The following is a 15,626-nucleotide window of genomic DNA, read 5'->3' as shown; positions in this document are numbered from 1 at the left end:
AGTTATTGTGATTTATTTATTTATTTATTTTTTTTACCGGTTGGATTCGAGCAATTTGGTTTGCAGGACCCTGGTCCAGCGGCCATGTCTGTACTCCAGCCGGATCAGAACACTGGAAATTTCCCACTACCTGTGTGCATCCTAGGCGCCTCTCCTCATTAGCGCGCCCCCGTGTGTCTTGCTGCAACGACCAAGGTCCTGCACATCCTTTTGCTGGATTCTCTTATCAATGCTGTGATACAATTCGGATTGTGCATTTATTCCTTACACTGCGGCGGTGGCCGCTGTTCTGTAGGGAGGCGGCTGCTAACCCCCTGCTCTCTCCTTCAGTGAGTTTAAACAGGAGTCTGTATCGTGGGGAATCTTTCAAGAATTGAACACCAGGTAGTATCGGTTGCCAGCCATGCTTTGCCTGCGCAGGAGAGGGTCTTGGGTTGCTGGGTGTGGAGTCTGGGGTGTGTGGAGGGACAGTGGGGCCTAACAGTGCTTGTGCTGCATGTACGACGTATGTTGTGTTCATATCGGCACATAAGTTGGAACTTTGTCTTGTACAGATCGCTAATAAACCAGTTCTGCTAGGAGCACCATAATAAAATGGTCAGTGGGGGCTACATCACCCGGGGCCACCGCCTGATGTGATCAGTTGTGGATCTGCACCTCTCCATCAACCACATAGTAGCCCGTGGCTGGGAACTTCACATCCGAATGCATAGAGGTGTGCCTGCAGTACCTCGCTTGGGGTACTATACACTTGACGGAGGAGTTCTGTACACCTGATCACATCCATTGATACCTGGAACAGCAGCTCAGCAGTGATGCCGAATATCGCAGTCCCCCACCCATCTGATATTTATGACATGTCCTGGGGATAGTTCATCAGTGTTAAAGTGCTGGCAAGCCCTTTGATGCCTGTCTTGGCCTGATATTTCTCACATCTGAGGGATTGCTTCAGTTCATGCAGTGTGCATGCTCTGTGAGCTACGGACTGCAAAGTGCCACGTGTTCTGCACTGGTAGCCATCGTGTCTTGGTCCCTGCCTTGGTTTATGCGCGGTCCTGGCCGGTCTCTGAGGTCGTTCTCGGACTGGATTTGGACCGTTATTTAGGGAAATTGCTTAATCGTTTCGCCTCACTGCCCCCAGACCTCCACGGTAAAATAATATAATAGCACTTGGTTCAGCTGATGTCGTCTGATGTGTGTCGCCTCTATAACTGTTCTGATCTTTGGGGGAGGAGGTGTCAGCGCTGTAGCTACTAAGCCAATCATACACTGCACTTCTCTGTATGTATGCGATACTATGTGTTACCATTGCTGTGTGCGTTGTGATGTGTAAGTCGTCTGCTTAAAGGGATTGTCCTTTCCTGGGAGATCACTATAGATAATATGTATGGGTGTGCGGTCTTCTTTGACATGTTTTACCTCAACATATGAATGTCCTGGACCAACGTGACTGTGATGCCGGTGGATTGCTGGTGCTGCGGATCCTGAACTATCGATATTGCTACTGTCGCTTATAAAGACGCCGTATTTCCATTAGAATTGTCCTGCATTATAAAGTCTGTTTTCTTCCCAGGGCTCAGTCCCATGAGCGGCCATCGACAAACCCATTCATCCACCACAGGCAAAAGGAATTGGTGAACTACTGCAACCTGCTGCAGGAGCACTACCACCAGTGCTACGTGAAAGGTGAGAGCCAGGCACTGTATGGGCAGGGGGTGGTCATACAAGCCTCTGCCTTCACTTGTGTTTTGCTCCGTCTCCTGCGCTCTTCTAGGCTTGTTCAAGGCTCTGCAGCAGTCCCTCTGGGTGTCCCAACAGGATCTCCTGTCAGCGATGGATTACTGTGAGGAGCAACTGCAGGAGATTGATATCACCAACTTTCTAATGACCCTGTGTGGACATCTGCGCAGCTTCCGAGAAGAGCAAACTGACACCGGGTCCTCCCTGAAAAGGCGGCAGCGTAAAGCCAGCTTCCGCATAGGCAGCCTGGAGCAGGAGGATGAGCCGAGTGTACGGGATGGCACCATGCTGCCCTCCGAGCCCAGGTAAAGAACTTCTGCTCTATAAGTTCGCTGAGCATGGGGGCCTCGTGCTCGGTGACTGCACACGTCTCGTTGGCTGGTAGTTTGCAGTTTGTTTGCAGCCATGATTATAGGCTCATTCCATGTGCCATGAGCTTAACCAGTGAAGGCAGTAAACAGAAAGACACTTACCCTGAGGCAGTGATGGTAAATATTACCTGCTAGTCCTACAGCTTCTGCCGTAACCACCTGGAGAATAATCCTGTACCCAATTTCTTATGCTGTAAAAGTTCTAGCTCTGACTGAGCCTTGTGCTGAATTGCAGCCGAGAAAAACTAGTCTTACAATTCTCTCTAATGGATAGTCCATGCTGCTGCATCTTGGATGTTTACCCGAGATATGTTCTCATATAATACTGATTACTGATCACAGGGGCTTCGTCTGAAGGGACCCCCAGCAATCTCAAGAATGAGAACAATTGAACATGCTCCACTTCTCTATTATTGTCTATGTATCTGTGGGAGATGGCCAAGGATAGTGTTCAGCTTATTCCAGCAGTTCCATAGTTCAAAATTTTTAATTATTTCATAATATACCCTTTTAAAGCAGCTGTAATTCTGCTTTCTTTATCGCCTTATTGGGGGACACAGATTACCATGGGTGTATGCTGCTGCTGCTGCTAGGAGGCTGACACTATGCAAAACAAGAAAAATTAGCTCCTCCCCCGCTAACGTCTCTTCCTGTCCTTGCTGGATATCATTCTTCCTCTTCACTGGATCTCTGCCTGGGGGACACAACGCTGTTTGTTTTTTGTTTTTTTGTCTGCTTCTGAACCTCGGTAGGCTCGGCGCTGCTCCAGTCTGATGCTAGAATTAGCTCCCCTCCGCAGTTCCATATCAGATAGCCTTTTCTCTACCGCATAGACATATGCCCAACCCTGCAGGGGCGCTCTGTCCTAGACCCATCGCTATTCACTACGCCTGCGTGCGCTGTAAAAAGAATAGAGCATCAGGTCAGTCATCTCCCTTCTGCCCGTCCTGCAGCCCTTCCTCCATGTCTGCCCCTCAGGAGCACTCCGAGCCCCGGATTGAGAGCACCCCACCCCCTGAGTGGGCCGTTGCAATGTCTCAGTCGGTCTCTGACCTGACTAAGGTGTCTCAGTCTCTGGTCCAGGTCTTAGAGCGGTTGCCCCAGCTATCTACAGCCACCTGTGCGCCAACCGCCCCTCACGGTGAGTCGCCTGCACCTGACCGCGAGCCTCAGTTGGACAAGCCGGGTAGGGGCTCTAGGAAGCGGGTCCTGTCTGGCTCTTCTTCCAGTTCGCAGGGTCCCTTCGCTTCTCCCAGGCTACGCTCTTCGTCTCCATCCTCAACAGACGATCCTAGGTCAGACGATGATTCCCAATCTGGATCTGACTCAGAGGCGGACAACATAGCTAGAACTCTGGATATGGTAGATAGTCTCATATCAGCTACATTCCAAACTCTCAAGATAAAGGAGGATAAGGCACCCCCTCAGGAATGCTCTGTTTCCTTCAAGAAAGCGAGGCCTTCATCTCGAACCTTTCCTAATTACAAAGAGTTCGACACTTCCTTAGTCACTGGCAACATCCTGAGAAACGTTTATCAGGCTGCAAGTACTTAGATGTACTATATCCCTTTGATGCGGATCTAGTCACGAAATGGACCACAGCTCCCGAGGTAGATCCACCAGTTTCTCGTCTTTCCTCTAAGTCGGTTCTTTCCCTTCTGGACGGAGCTTCGCTTAAAGATCCAACAGACAGGCAAATAGAGTCGTTGGCTAAGTCAGTTTTTGAGGCATCCGGCGCCTCCCTCTGTCCTATTTTCGCCTCCGCTTGGGTGTCGAAAGTAATTTCGGCTTGGGCAAAAATTCTGCGCAAGGGCATTTCAGCGGCAGCTCCTCAGGACAAGCTGGCAGAATTAGTAGACCAAATTAATCATGCAGGCAAATACCTTTTGGCCGCCTCCTTCGACGCGGCTGGGTGCGTAGCAAGAGCTAACAGCAACATAGTAGCCATACGCCGCATTCTTTGGTTGAAGTCGTGGAATGCGGACACCACCTCAAAAAAGTCTCTCACCAACCTGGCGTTTCACGGCTCTAGGCTCTTTGGTGCCAAGCTGGATTAGATAATCTCGGATGCCACTGGTGGAAAGCGTACTTCCCTTCCTCAGTCCCGCCCTAAGAGGTTCTTTAACAGGAAGGCTTCTCGGCCGTTTAGGTCCTTTCGCCCCTTCTCTCCCGCAGAAGGTTCATCCCAGCAGGACCGGCACTCTGCTTCCAGAGACTGCAGAAAGCCATTTTATAAGCCCGCTCCCCGCTGGAGAGCCAGAGGTCAGCCTTCCAGGTCCTCAGGCTCCCGATCCGGCAGATTTTCTTCTAAGTGACCGGTCACCCCCACCTGGTAATCTTTCCATGGTGGGCGGCAGACTCTCCTCTTTCAGGGACGCATGGCTATCCGTTGTCGACGATGCTTGGGTCAGGGAAATCATCACATCCGGATACAAAATCGAATTTTCTCCACCCCCCCCCCCCCCCAAACAGTCGCTTCTTTCTGTCTCGATCCCCAAGACAGCGGTCCCAGATTCCAGGGTTCCTTCAGGCCGTCTCATCCCTCCTTTCCGCCGGGGTCATCGTTCCCGTTCCTGCAAACGAACGGTTTTCAGGGTTCTACTCGAATCTCTTCATAGTCCCAAAAAAGGACGGCTCCATTCGTCCAATTTTGGACCTCAAGTTGCTCAACCGCCAGGTGAGAGTCCGCCACTTCAAGATGGGGTCTCTATGTTCGGTAATAGCGTCGATGGAACCCGGAGAGTTTCTCTGCTCTGTGGACATACAGGATGCCTACTTTCACATCCCCATTTATTTGCGACATCAGAGATGCCTCCGCTTTGCAATTCAGGACAATCCCTATCAGTTCACGGCCCTTCCCTTCGGCCTAGCCTCCGCTCCTTGTGTCTTTACGAAGGTGATGGTAACAGTCATGGCCATCCTTCGATCCAGGGGGATTCTTATCATTCCTTACCTGGACGATCTCCTGATCAAGGGCTCGTCCCGCCAAGACTGTCTTCAGAGTCTTCAGATAACCCTGGATGCCCTCGGCCGCCTCGGATGGATAGTCAGCAAGGAGAAGTCCATCCTGCGTCCTACCCAGCGTCTGACCTTTTTGGGCATGGAATTCGACACGAATCTAGCCCAGGTGTTTCTACCGAGGGACAAGTTTTCAACCCTTTTCAAGGGGATCCAGTCCCTAAAACGCTTGAGGATCATGTCCCTTCGGTCCTGCATGAGGGTCCTGGGGAAGATGATGGCTTCCATGGAAGCAGTGCCCTTCGCACAATTCCACTCTCGCCCTCTCCAACTGTTCCTCCAGGCAGTCTGGGACAAGACCTCATTTTCTCTAGACCGCCCCATTCTTCTTCCGCTCAGAGTCAGACAATCGCTGACTTGGTGGACATTGCCGGCGTCAGTTCTCTACGGAAGGACTTTTCTTCCGCCTCAGTGGCAGATCATCACCACCGATGCCAGTCTCCTAGGGTGGGGAGCGGTTTACCATCAGAAAACAGCCCAAGGGCGCTGGAACGCCCAGGAGACTCTTCTGCCCATCAACCTTCTGGAGATCAGAGCAATCTTCTTTGCTCTCCTTCGTTGGCAGCATCTCCTTGTAGGCAAACTAGTCCGCATTCAGTCAGACAACGCCGTGGCGTACATAAACCACCAGGGCGGTACTCACAGCAGGCAGGTGATGTCAGAAGTGGCAAGGATACTGCGTTGGGCAGAGCGTCCCGTTCCGGCGATCTCCGCCGTTCACATTCCAGGGGTGGAAAATTGGGCAGCTGACTTCTTAAGTCGCCAGGGTCTTGCGTCAGGCGAATGGTCCCTTCATCCTACAGTCTTCAGTCAGATATGCCAGCGTTGGGGCACCCCGGACGTCGATCTCATGGCATCTCGGATGAACAACAAAGTTCCTCACTTTGCAGCCAGGTCCAGGGATCCTCTAGCCGTCGGTTACGACGCCCTAGTAATTCCGTGGACCCAGTTCCAACTGCCTTGCCTATTTCCCCCCCTTGCCCTAATTCCAACAGTGGTCAAGAAGATAAAGTCAGAGGGCATCCCAGTCATCCTAGTGGCTCCACACTGGCCGAGACGTCCTTGGTACGCGGAGTTGGTGAACATGCTCGCGGACGTCCCCTGGAGGCTTCCAGACGGTCCAGATCTTCTCTCACAAGGCCCCCTTTACCATCAGAATTCTCAGTCTGAGTTTAACAGCATGGCCGTTGAGGTTGCAATTCTGAGAGAATCAGGGTTTTCCAGCCGGGTCATTCAAACCATGATCAAGGCTAGGAAGCTGGCCTCCTCCCGCGTTTACCATAGGTACTGGAAGGCATTTTTCCGTTGGTGCGATAACGATCTTTTTCCATTATCATTCTCCATTCCATCCATACTTGGTTTCCTCCAATCCGGCTTGGATGCGGGCCTGTCCCTCAGTACTCTCAAAGGCCAGGTGTCTGCGTCTGCCCTGGCAATCCTCTTCCAGAAGGATTTGGCTTCTTTACAGCAGGTGAAGACCTTTCTCCAAGGAGTCGCCCATGTAGCTCCTCCTCATTATTCTCCGATAGATCCGTGGGATCTCAATCTCATTCTTGGCGCTCTCCAAAAGGCGCCGTTCGAACCAATCCAGGACATTCCCCTGTCCCTTCTTTCATGGAAGGTGGCTTTTCTAATCGCCATTACATCCATCAGCAGAGTTTCTGAGCTGGCGGCTTTATCCTGTCGTTCCCCGTACCTTATCTTCCACCAAGATAAGGTCGTTCCCAGGCCAGTTCCTTCCTTCCTTCCAAAGGTGGTATCCCCCTTTCACATTAACGAAGATATCGTTCTTCCATTGTTTTGTCCTGCGCCAGCTCATCCTCTGGAAAAGTCGCTCCACAAACTAGACGTAGTGAGAGCATTGTGTGTCTACCTTGCCTGGACCGCTTCTTTTCGCCAATCCGACTCCCTGCTTTTCATCTCTGAAGGTCGCCGGACAGGGCTTCTGGCATCCAAATCCACAATTGCTCGCTGGATTCATTCTACCATCCTGGAAGCCTACCGACTTCAGGAAAAACTACCCACTCCGGGAGTGAGAGCCCATTCCACCCGGGCTGTTGGGGCTTCTTGGGCTGTGCGACACCAGGCTTTGGCCTTGCAACTCTGCAGAGCCGCGACCTGGTCGTCTTTGCACACCTTTTTACGAGTTTCTACAGGGTTCATACCCAGTCCTCGTCCGATGCAGCTCTTGGTAGGAAGGTTCTGCAGGTGGCGGTCACACATCGGCCGACCTAAGCCCTTCCTTCTTTCGTTCTTTTATGGCTGTTCCCACCCTTGGGACTGCTTTGGAAGTCCCATGGTAATCTGTGTCCCCCCAATAAGGCGATAAAGAAAGAGGGATTTTGGGTTCTTACCGTAAAATCTCTTTCTTGGAGCCTTCATTGGGGGGATACAGCACCCTCCCTGTTTAAGTTGTACCCTTGTTGGGTTGGTACGTATGTTCATAGTTTTTGGTTGCTTCTCCTACTGCTTTTTCACCAACTGAGGTACTTGGTGCCTGTCGGTGGGTGTATACTGCCGGGGAGGAGCTAATTTTTCTTGTTTTGCATAGTGTCAGCCTCGCAGCAGCAGCATACACCCATGGTAATCTGTGTCCCCCAATGAAGGCTCCAAGAAAGAGATTTTACGGTAAGAACCCAAAATCCCTCTTTTCTAACACTGAGCTCCAAGTCTCCTACTTATCTTCCATTAGCTATAGAATTGCATGGTGGAACTCTGTCTTAGGGGTAGCTCACTGCATACAAGTTTATACAGCTACCACTAGGGGGAGCTCACTGCATACAGATTTATACAGCTGCCACTAGGGGGAGCTCACTGCATACAGATTACATACAGCCACCCCTAGAGGGTACTCACTACATAAATTTATACAGCCACCACTAGAGGGAGCATACTGCATACAGATTTATATATCCACCGCTCGGGGGAGCTTACTGTATATGGTTGTACACACACCACTAGGAGAAGCTCACTACATACAGATTTATACATTCACCAGTAGGGGGAGCTCACTGCATACAGATTTACACAGCCGCCACTAGCAGATTTATACAGCCACTGCTAGGGGGATCCTACTATATTCATGTCTATGTCTATTTAAACTTGGGAAGAAATAACTTTTGTTATTTAGTAATTGCAGAAGATTTTGAACTTGACTAAGAACATATTTTACAGCGAGTACTAGTAATTCTTTGTTTTCCTTTGCCTTAGTGTGGATGCAGAAGAGTTTGTGGAACAAGAAGTTGCTGAAGCGTCAACCCCTGAAACGAGCAGCCAACTGTGCTCAGTCTTTCCGCTTTCACACCTGGAAACGGGAAAGGCTTGTGAGGTGTCTCCAGACCTTCATCGAGTCATACAGGTACCATCTTACTCCTAAAGCTACTTATTAGTCTGCCTGGCCTTAGGCTGGGGTCCCGTGTAGGGGTCCGCACCTGGCTACCATGCAATGTGGCCACTTTGTTAGACTCTTCCGCTGCAGTATTTACAGTATTAACATTTATTGCAGCTAATTTCTGATGCCACAATAAAAAGCAATTGCAGCTTTTAGGAAGTGTCTTCTTGGCAAACACCAGTTTTCGGCGAGAGATGGGTCACCCCAGTACTATGTTCACGTCTATTCACCTTATATGGAAAAATAGTGGAGCTAAGATCATGTAACCGATGGCTCTGATCCTACCACTGGTTGTTCAAATCCATGTCGTAGTTTCCCCAACGAGCTGTCGGGCTGTCGGCAGACAGATATCTAATGATCTTCTATCCGTTTTGTTTTAGGATAAATTTCTTGCCATTGGAAGTCTTCATTTTAAGACTGTGCCATCAAACCCCCACTACTTCTTCTATTATCCACCTTCTCAGAGAAAAGAGGTAAGTGTGTCTTATACATGCACTACATGAAAGAAAGTATTGTCATGCATCTCCTAATAATTACATTTAAGTTTTTCCCTCTGTGCTGTGCGGCCTTGCTGTCTGGTGGGTTAGTGGTAATGATGGTTACTGGGAGCGATATTCCCACCTCAGCCGTATATGACTTTGATTAGAATAATCCTGTAAATCCTAATCCAGATTTCCGGTACATCCAATCACTGTGTTACCCCTTTAGCCATTTTCTTGATTGTTGTGATCCTAATTTCTCTCCTCTCTCTTTATAATAGGAGGACAGCACTCCGGAAACAGGAGAAACGAAACCCAGCGATGATATGGACGTGTCGGAGGCAGAGCAAGCCACAGAGGAAGGTGAGGACGGTGACAGCTCGGTCCCCAGATATTGTAGGAGCCTCGTCTTCCCAGTGCATTGCAATCTCTTTATCCATTCACAGGTAATACGTCTGTGGGGGGCATCACTACCGAGAGTGACCCTGATCTGGAGGTTGAATATCGGGAGCATTCAGATAACGCAGAATCTGTGTCCGAATCCGAGACTGTGAATCAGGACGATGATTCTTTCAGTGTCCTGGGAGGGGACTCTCTGAACGGTCAGGAGATGTCTGAGCTGGAGATGCCCCCTCTGTTTGTGCACCTCATCTGTTCGGTCACACACAAGAACCAGCACGGCTCCATGCCAGTCCTCGCACTGCCCACCTGCCTTGGTAAGTCAGCAAATTATGGAGAGACCACCACGACCTGCTGCAATTCCTCGCTATTTTCAAGATCTCTGCTTGCTGATAAAATAGTTGGAAATTAATTGCATCCAAAAGCTGTGACCCCCATAGTGATCTGATGCATTTCACAGCTGAGGGTTTGTTACAGTTGTATTTACTTCTTAGAGGATTGTGTACACGGGCTGACTAGTACTGATAGGTACACAACGATTGTTAATACAATCTCTGTCCCCGCTCAGCATCATGTTATCGGCAGCACGTGTCCTGTGTACACTGGGTGATGTGCTGCCGAGAACGTTGGGTTTGTGCCAACACAAATGAACTGATCTCTTGACGAACATACTCCATTAATTGGAAACTCGCATTCTTTCTGACACTCGGCTGGTTATCGACTTGTTTAAATGGAATACCCCTTTAAGGAAGCAATGAGGTGACAATATCTGCTGCTTTCTGCTGTTACGATTAATTTCTTCTGCAGGAGAAAACGTTAGAATCTTATGTTTGTCTTTTTTTGGTTCCGGCTGCTTTTTAGGTGAAGTGATCAGCTGCCTTGAGAACAGTGAAAACCTGCAGAGCATCTCTCTGGTGGATCTGAGCATTATGCTCGATATCTATGTCCTGACTCTGCCCCTGGAAATCGAGGGAGTGAGCGATGACTCTCAACATACCCGGTAAGAACAAAGCAATCCAAAAAAAAGTTCTTGATGTGCTGCTTATACTAGACTATGTCGGGAGTCCGCACTCCTCAGCGTGGACTGTACACATCGTATCATGGAACCATCACGGTTTACTGCAGCGTTTCCTAATCTTTTCAGCACTGGGAAGAAATAAATTCCAGTATGGTGAACCTGTAACTATTTGTTTTATTTTTAAAGTAATTTAATTTGGCTCTGTGTTGGAATCCAGCAGCAAGGCCGGGTGAATACGATCCGGAAGTCGCAGCACTTTAAACGCAGCGCATGTTCACTGCTTCCAAAGCGCTGCCGTCTATTGAATGCAGGTGAATCAGCATGTGTTCACTGAACCGTGTGGAATCGCCTTGTTCAATACATTCTATTGGTGAAATTTCTTTTGCGGAGACTTGCATCTTTTTGCAAAAGAAATTGACCTGCTGTGATCTGGAGAGACGCTGCATGTCCGTCTCCGCGGGTGAGCCGCGGGCGTATCTGGGCGCCTAGTGGGAATGGGACTTCTTGAAATCTCATCCACTATGCTGTAACATTTGGACGCTGCACAAGTACGCAACGTCAAACCCGCAGCTTTTACTGATCGTCTGCACATACCCCAAATGTTTAGTTATCCTGCAGCGCCACCACAGGACTGATGAAGAATTACACAGGTCTTGTAGAAATAACATATAATGTGGGAACCTGCCAGGTTCTCTCCTCTCTGACTTTTTAGTAGCTGGAGCCCCCTTTATTGCTGACTTACCCTGTAGGGGATTTAAAATATGTGATGAAGCTGGGTAAGAATGAATACAGAGATGCCGTTACAGATGTTGGACGGTCACCCAGCTTTACTAGAGTCCTGAATGGCAAATCAAATCCTATGGGAGCTGTGATGATGTCTGTACTGACTGTAGGGAACTGTGCTCTGTAACATCTCCATATGCTCATGATGAGGTGTGTGACTTCTTATGTTCCTTGTTTCATCACTGCTGTGATTTCCGTCTCTCCCGCTTGCAGTTCCCGTTCCCGCTTTCCTTTCCATTGTGCTGTGTTTTTTAGTTTGCTCCATATCCTCTCCTTTACCCCAGGTACACCTCCGAGAGCAGTGTGTCCTTCCCTCGTTCCCCTGCACAGCCATCCTCATACCGCTCCGACGACGAGATACCGCCAACGCTAGAGAGATTCTCATCCAATGTGGACCAGAGGTGAAATATTGGTGCTGCCACTCTCCACTGCTGCCATCGCTCTGCACAGCTTCACTGAAAGACAGTAAAATTCCTTTAGATCACATTATGAGACATCGGAATAGCTTCCCCATAATCACCGCATACACCAGTTATTTTTCTGTAACTAATTGGAGAAACCTTGAGCTGTCGTATTTTGGATCTTGTTAGAGATTATCAGGCAGCTGAGTGGTAGATTATTAGGATTTGTGAGCCCTTAAGTTTAAAGTGATAAAGGAATTTTACTGTATTATATCATATCATAATTTAAAGGGAATCTGTTAGCAGGTTTTCTTTATGTAATCTGAAAACAGCATAATATAGAGGAAGAGACTCTGATTCCCGTGATATGTCACTTTACTAAGCTGTGTTGCTGTTTCAACAGAATGATTGTTTTATCAGCAGTATATTATCGCTACAGTGTCTCGTACTTCATAGTTCCACCATGCTATTGTTAATCACTGGGGTGGGTGGGTTTATGCTCTGCTCAGCATTCTGAGCTCTGCTATATCTGCAACAGAGAAAACTGACTATTTCACAAGTGCTGCACCCAATAAACTAAGTGACACTGGAATCAGGGTCTCTGTCACTACATCATGCTGCGTGATACCCGAGGCAAGTCTTACAGTATGTCTATGTATGTACACAAATTATACTCCAGAGGGGCACTCACTGTTCTAGTGGAGTCACTGTGTATACATACATTACATTACTGATCCTGAGTTACATCCTGTATTATACTCCAGAGCTGCACTCACTATTCTGCTGGTGGAGTCACTGTGTACATACATTACATCAGTGTTCCCCAACTCCAGTCCTCAAGGCCCACCAACAGGTCATGTTTTCAGGATTTCCTTTGTATTGCACAGGTGATGCAATTATCACCTTGGCAATACTAAGGAAATCCTGAAAACATGACCTGTTGGTGGGCCTTGAGGACTGGAGTTGGGGAACACTGCATTACATTACTGATCCTGAGTTACATCCTTTTTCTCTATCGCTTCATTGGGGGACACAGGAACCATGGGTGTATGCTGCTGCCACTAGGAGGCTGACGCTATGTATAGAAAAAGGTTAGCTCCTCCTCCGCAGTGTACACCCCACCGACCGGCACTAATTTTGTCAGTTTAGATTAGTGTCAGTAGGAGGTGGACACGGGTCTTTCATTAGACCCATATCTACCTCAGCGTGCGTCGTTTCTTTTCAGGTTTCCGGAGGGATACAGAGTGAATGGTCACATCTGTAGTCCCACAAAGAGACCTGAGTACGGCGTGTAATGCCACCCCGTATCCTCATAGCTCTCCACAGCAGGACCAAGAGCCCCTAACACGGATGGGTGTCAGGCGATCCAGACTGGTCCTCGTCCCCCGTCTCCCACCCACTCGCCTACCAGAGCCTGTCGGTTTGAAAGAGACGCAGACATTCTTCCACAGGATTCATGAACACACGGGATGATGAAGGTACCATCTTCCTCCCCCAAGTTTTTGCTCCTCAGAAGACAGGAACAGGTAGAGGGTAAGTATGGGGCCCCTGAGTCTCATATCTCCCGAGGAATTACGGCCCCTCTCAGCACCCCGTGACAGCCTCTTTCCTCTCCCTGCCTGCCCCCCCCCGGCTGCACTTATCTTATTTCATCTTTGCAGCCGGGCTTCAGGCAGGGATCCATTCGGGAGCGGTTGCTGCGGCAGTGCAGCGATGCCTCTGCGCCGCTTCCCAGCGGCCGCTGCTTTTACTCCAGGCCTCGGCTTCAATTTGGGCCTTGCTCTGCGTCGCGGCCATGCCCCTTGCCTTCTTCCTTAGGCGGGCTTCTCTCCCGCTTTAGGCCCACCCACCGCTCTCTCCCTCAGTGTCTTGCGCTCCTGAGGCGGCGCTCGGCCCACCCACTCCTAGCCTGCCTGTTGTCAGCGGGCGGCGCCATCTTCGGCCTCCTATCTGCGGTTAGCTCCGCCCTTTCCTCTTCCTCGGTCTCATCAGGGAAGAGTGTGCTTTTCTACCCTGCCCCTCTCAGGCTGCCTCCATTTTCTCAGCCTGTCAGCCGGACTCCGTCTCCGCTATCTGTGGCACTGCAGGTCCAGACGAGCTGTGCAGCATCGCTTGCTGGAAGTATCTACAGGACACCGGACCGTGAGTAGCTCTGCACTGCAGACTGACACCCTCCTCTGCCTCCTGTCCCCCAACCTTCTGGCACTGCTTCAGTGACTTTCCTTCATTATGTCTAACTCTAAGCCTGATCGTGCTCGTCCTCCTGCTTCCTCCACTTGCACTTTAGTCAAGTACTTGCATGTTCTTCTTGCAAACGCAAACTTCCCTCAGGTCAGTCCACTCCCCTCTGCCTCGACTGCAGCAATCCCATTGAGCCCGCCGCCCAGGAACCCCCTATTGCTCCACGTGAGAGTGAATCCCCCATTCCCGGGTGGGCTTCTTCTTTATCGCAATCAGTGGCGGATCTCACCAGGGTGTCTCAGTCCCTAGTGGCCGTTCTTGATAAGTTGCCCCTGGACACTTCTGCAGGACCCAGCAGGTCACAAGAGTCTCCATCTGAGCCAGTCAGCGTGAGCCTCAAAAGGTCCAGGCAGGATCTCCGGCCGGAATCCTCCCCTCGCCCCATCTCACCACATAGTCCTTCCCAGCAGTCTCCTTCCCGTGCCTCTTCCCCCGAGTCAGGCGAGGCGTTCTCGGAAGCGCCATCCGAAGGGATTTTAGAGCTGGATTCGGACCATGACGCGGACATGAAGGTTACGGTATAGAACCTCATTGCTGCGATCAACCACACTTTCGAGATCACAGACTCCCCTGCGAAACCCTCAGATCAGGAGGTTTCGTTCAGACGGGCAGAAGCACCTTCCAGAGTCTTCGCTTCTCACTCTGAGTTTGACAAGCTCCTTACCAGGGAATGAGAAAATCCGACCAGGCGCTTTCAAAGAGGGAAACGTCTCGGCGTGCTGTATCCATTTTCTCAAGAGCTCACCGACAACTGGTCGGCTTCCCCCCTGTAGACGCTCCTGTGTCCAGACTATCTAACAACACGGTCCTTCCGATCTCAGGTGTGGCGTCTCTGAAGGATTCTAACGACAGGATCATAGAATCCTTAGCAAAGTCAGCATTCGAAGCGGCTGCGACGGCGCTAAGCCTGGTCTTTGCTTCCACTTGGGTAGCAAAGGCCATAGCTACTTGGGCGGAGGATCTCTGCCAAGGCATTCTTGATGGAGCCCAACTGTAGCGACTGGCCGAGCTAGCCAACCAGATCTCCCATGCAGGGGAATATTTGGTCTCTGCCTCCTTAGATGCCGCGTCTTGCGCAGCTCAAGCATCCAGCAACGTAGTTGCAATCCGGCATACAATTGGGCTTAAGGCTTGACAGGCGGATTTGTCATCAAAGAAGTCCCTTACCAATCTGCCTTTTCAGGGAGCGTGTCTCTTCGGATCCCAGCTGGACCAGATTAGTAAAGACGCCACTGGGGGCACAAGCTCTCTTCTCCCGCAGTCGAAGCCTCGTAGACCCCCTCCAAGGCGTCAGTTTCGGCCCTTTCAGTCTTTCCACCGCGTCGCGACGACAGAACTTTTTTCCAACCAACAAAGGCCGCAAGCCCGCCAGGATAGGAAGAAGGTCTCCTTTAGGCCCACTCCCTCCTGGCGATCTCACTCCTCCCAGGGCAGATCCTCCAGGTCCAGAACTGGACGGTCCACATAGGCATGACTATCAACAAAGTTCCGAGGCGCCTTCCCAACTGGGCGGCCGACTCCTCTTCTTCAGAGACGTCTGGCTTGCCTCGGTGGAAGACACTTGGGTCAGGGAACTTGTATCCTCAGGATACAAGAGAGTTCGTTTCTCGGCCCCGGGATTGCTTCTTCGAGTACCGACCTCCAAAAGACCCCGCCTTGGTTCCGGGTTCCTTTGCATCCATCGCCTCTCTTCTCAGTTCCGGGGTGATTGTGCCCGTTCTCGAAACAGAATGATTCACAAGGTTTTACTTAAACCTGTTTGTAGTGCCGAAAAAAGGCGGCGCG

At 50.2% G+C, this 15,626-nt stretch overlaps 1 protein-coding gene across 5 annotated transcripts in view; it reads left to right on the top strand.

Moving 5' to 3' along the window:
- SZT2 (SZT2 subunit of KICSTOR complex) overlaps positions 1-15,626 on the top strand; it is a 143,554-nt gene that overhangs the window by 72,449 nt on the left and 55,479 nt on the right. For 3 of the 5 annotated variants that reach the window (XM_073544507.1, XM_073544505.1, XM_073544509.1), the window contains exons 27-35: positions 331-384; positions 1,574-1,686; positions 1,775-2,045; positions 8,340-8,487; positions 8,901-8,993; positions 9,281-9,362; positions 9,446-9,715; positions 10,260-10,398; positions 11,484-11,600. In XM_073544507.1, the coding sequence (XP_073400608.1) occupies positions 331-384; positions 1,574-1,686; positions 1,775-2,045; positions 8,340-8,487; positions 8,901-8,993; positions 9,281-9,362; positions 9,446-9,715; positions 10,260-10,398; positions 11,484-11,600 (1,287 nt within the window). The remainder of the gene's footprint in view (positions 1-330; positions 385-1,573; positions 1,687-1,774; positions 2,046-8,339; positions 8,488-8,900; positions 8,994-9,280; positions 9,363-9,445; positions 9,716-10,259; positions 10,399-11,483; positions 11,601-15,626) is intronic. The other 2 variants (XM_073544510.1, XM_073544506.1) reach the window with 1 other exon arrangement.

This window comes from Dendrobates tinctorius, unplaced genomic scaffold (assembly GCF_039654945.1).
Source record: "Dendrobates tinctorius isolate UK_male_01 unplaced genomic scaffold, ASM3965494v1 ptg000138l, whole genome shotgun sequence".
Lineage (NCBI taxonomy): Eukaryota > Metazoa > Chordata > Amphibia > Anura > Dendrobatidae > Dendrobates > Dendrobates tinctorius.
Note: the sequence above shows the minus strand (reverse complement) of the source record. Positions and strands in the feature narration are given on the sequence as shown.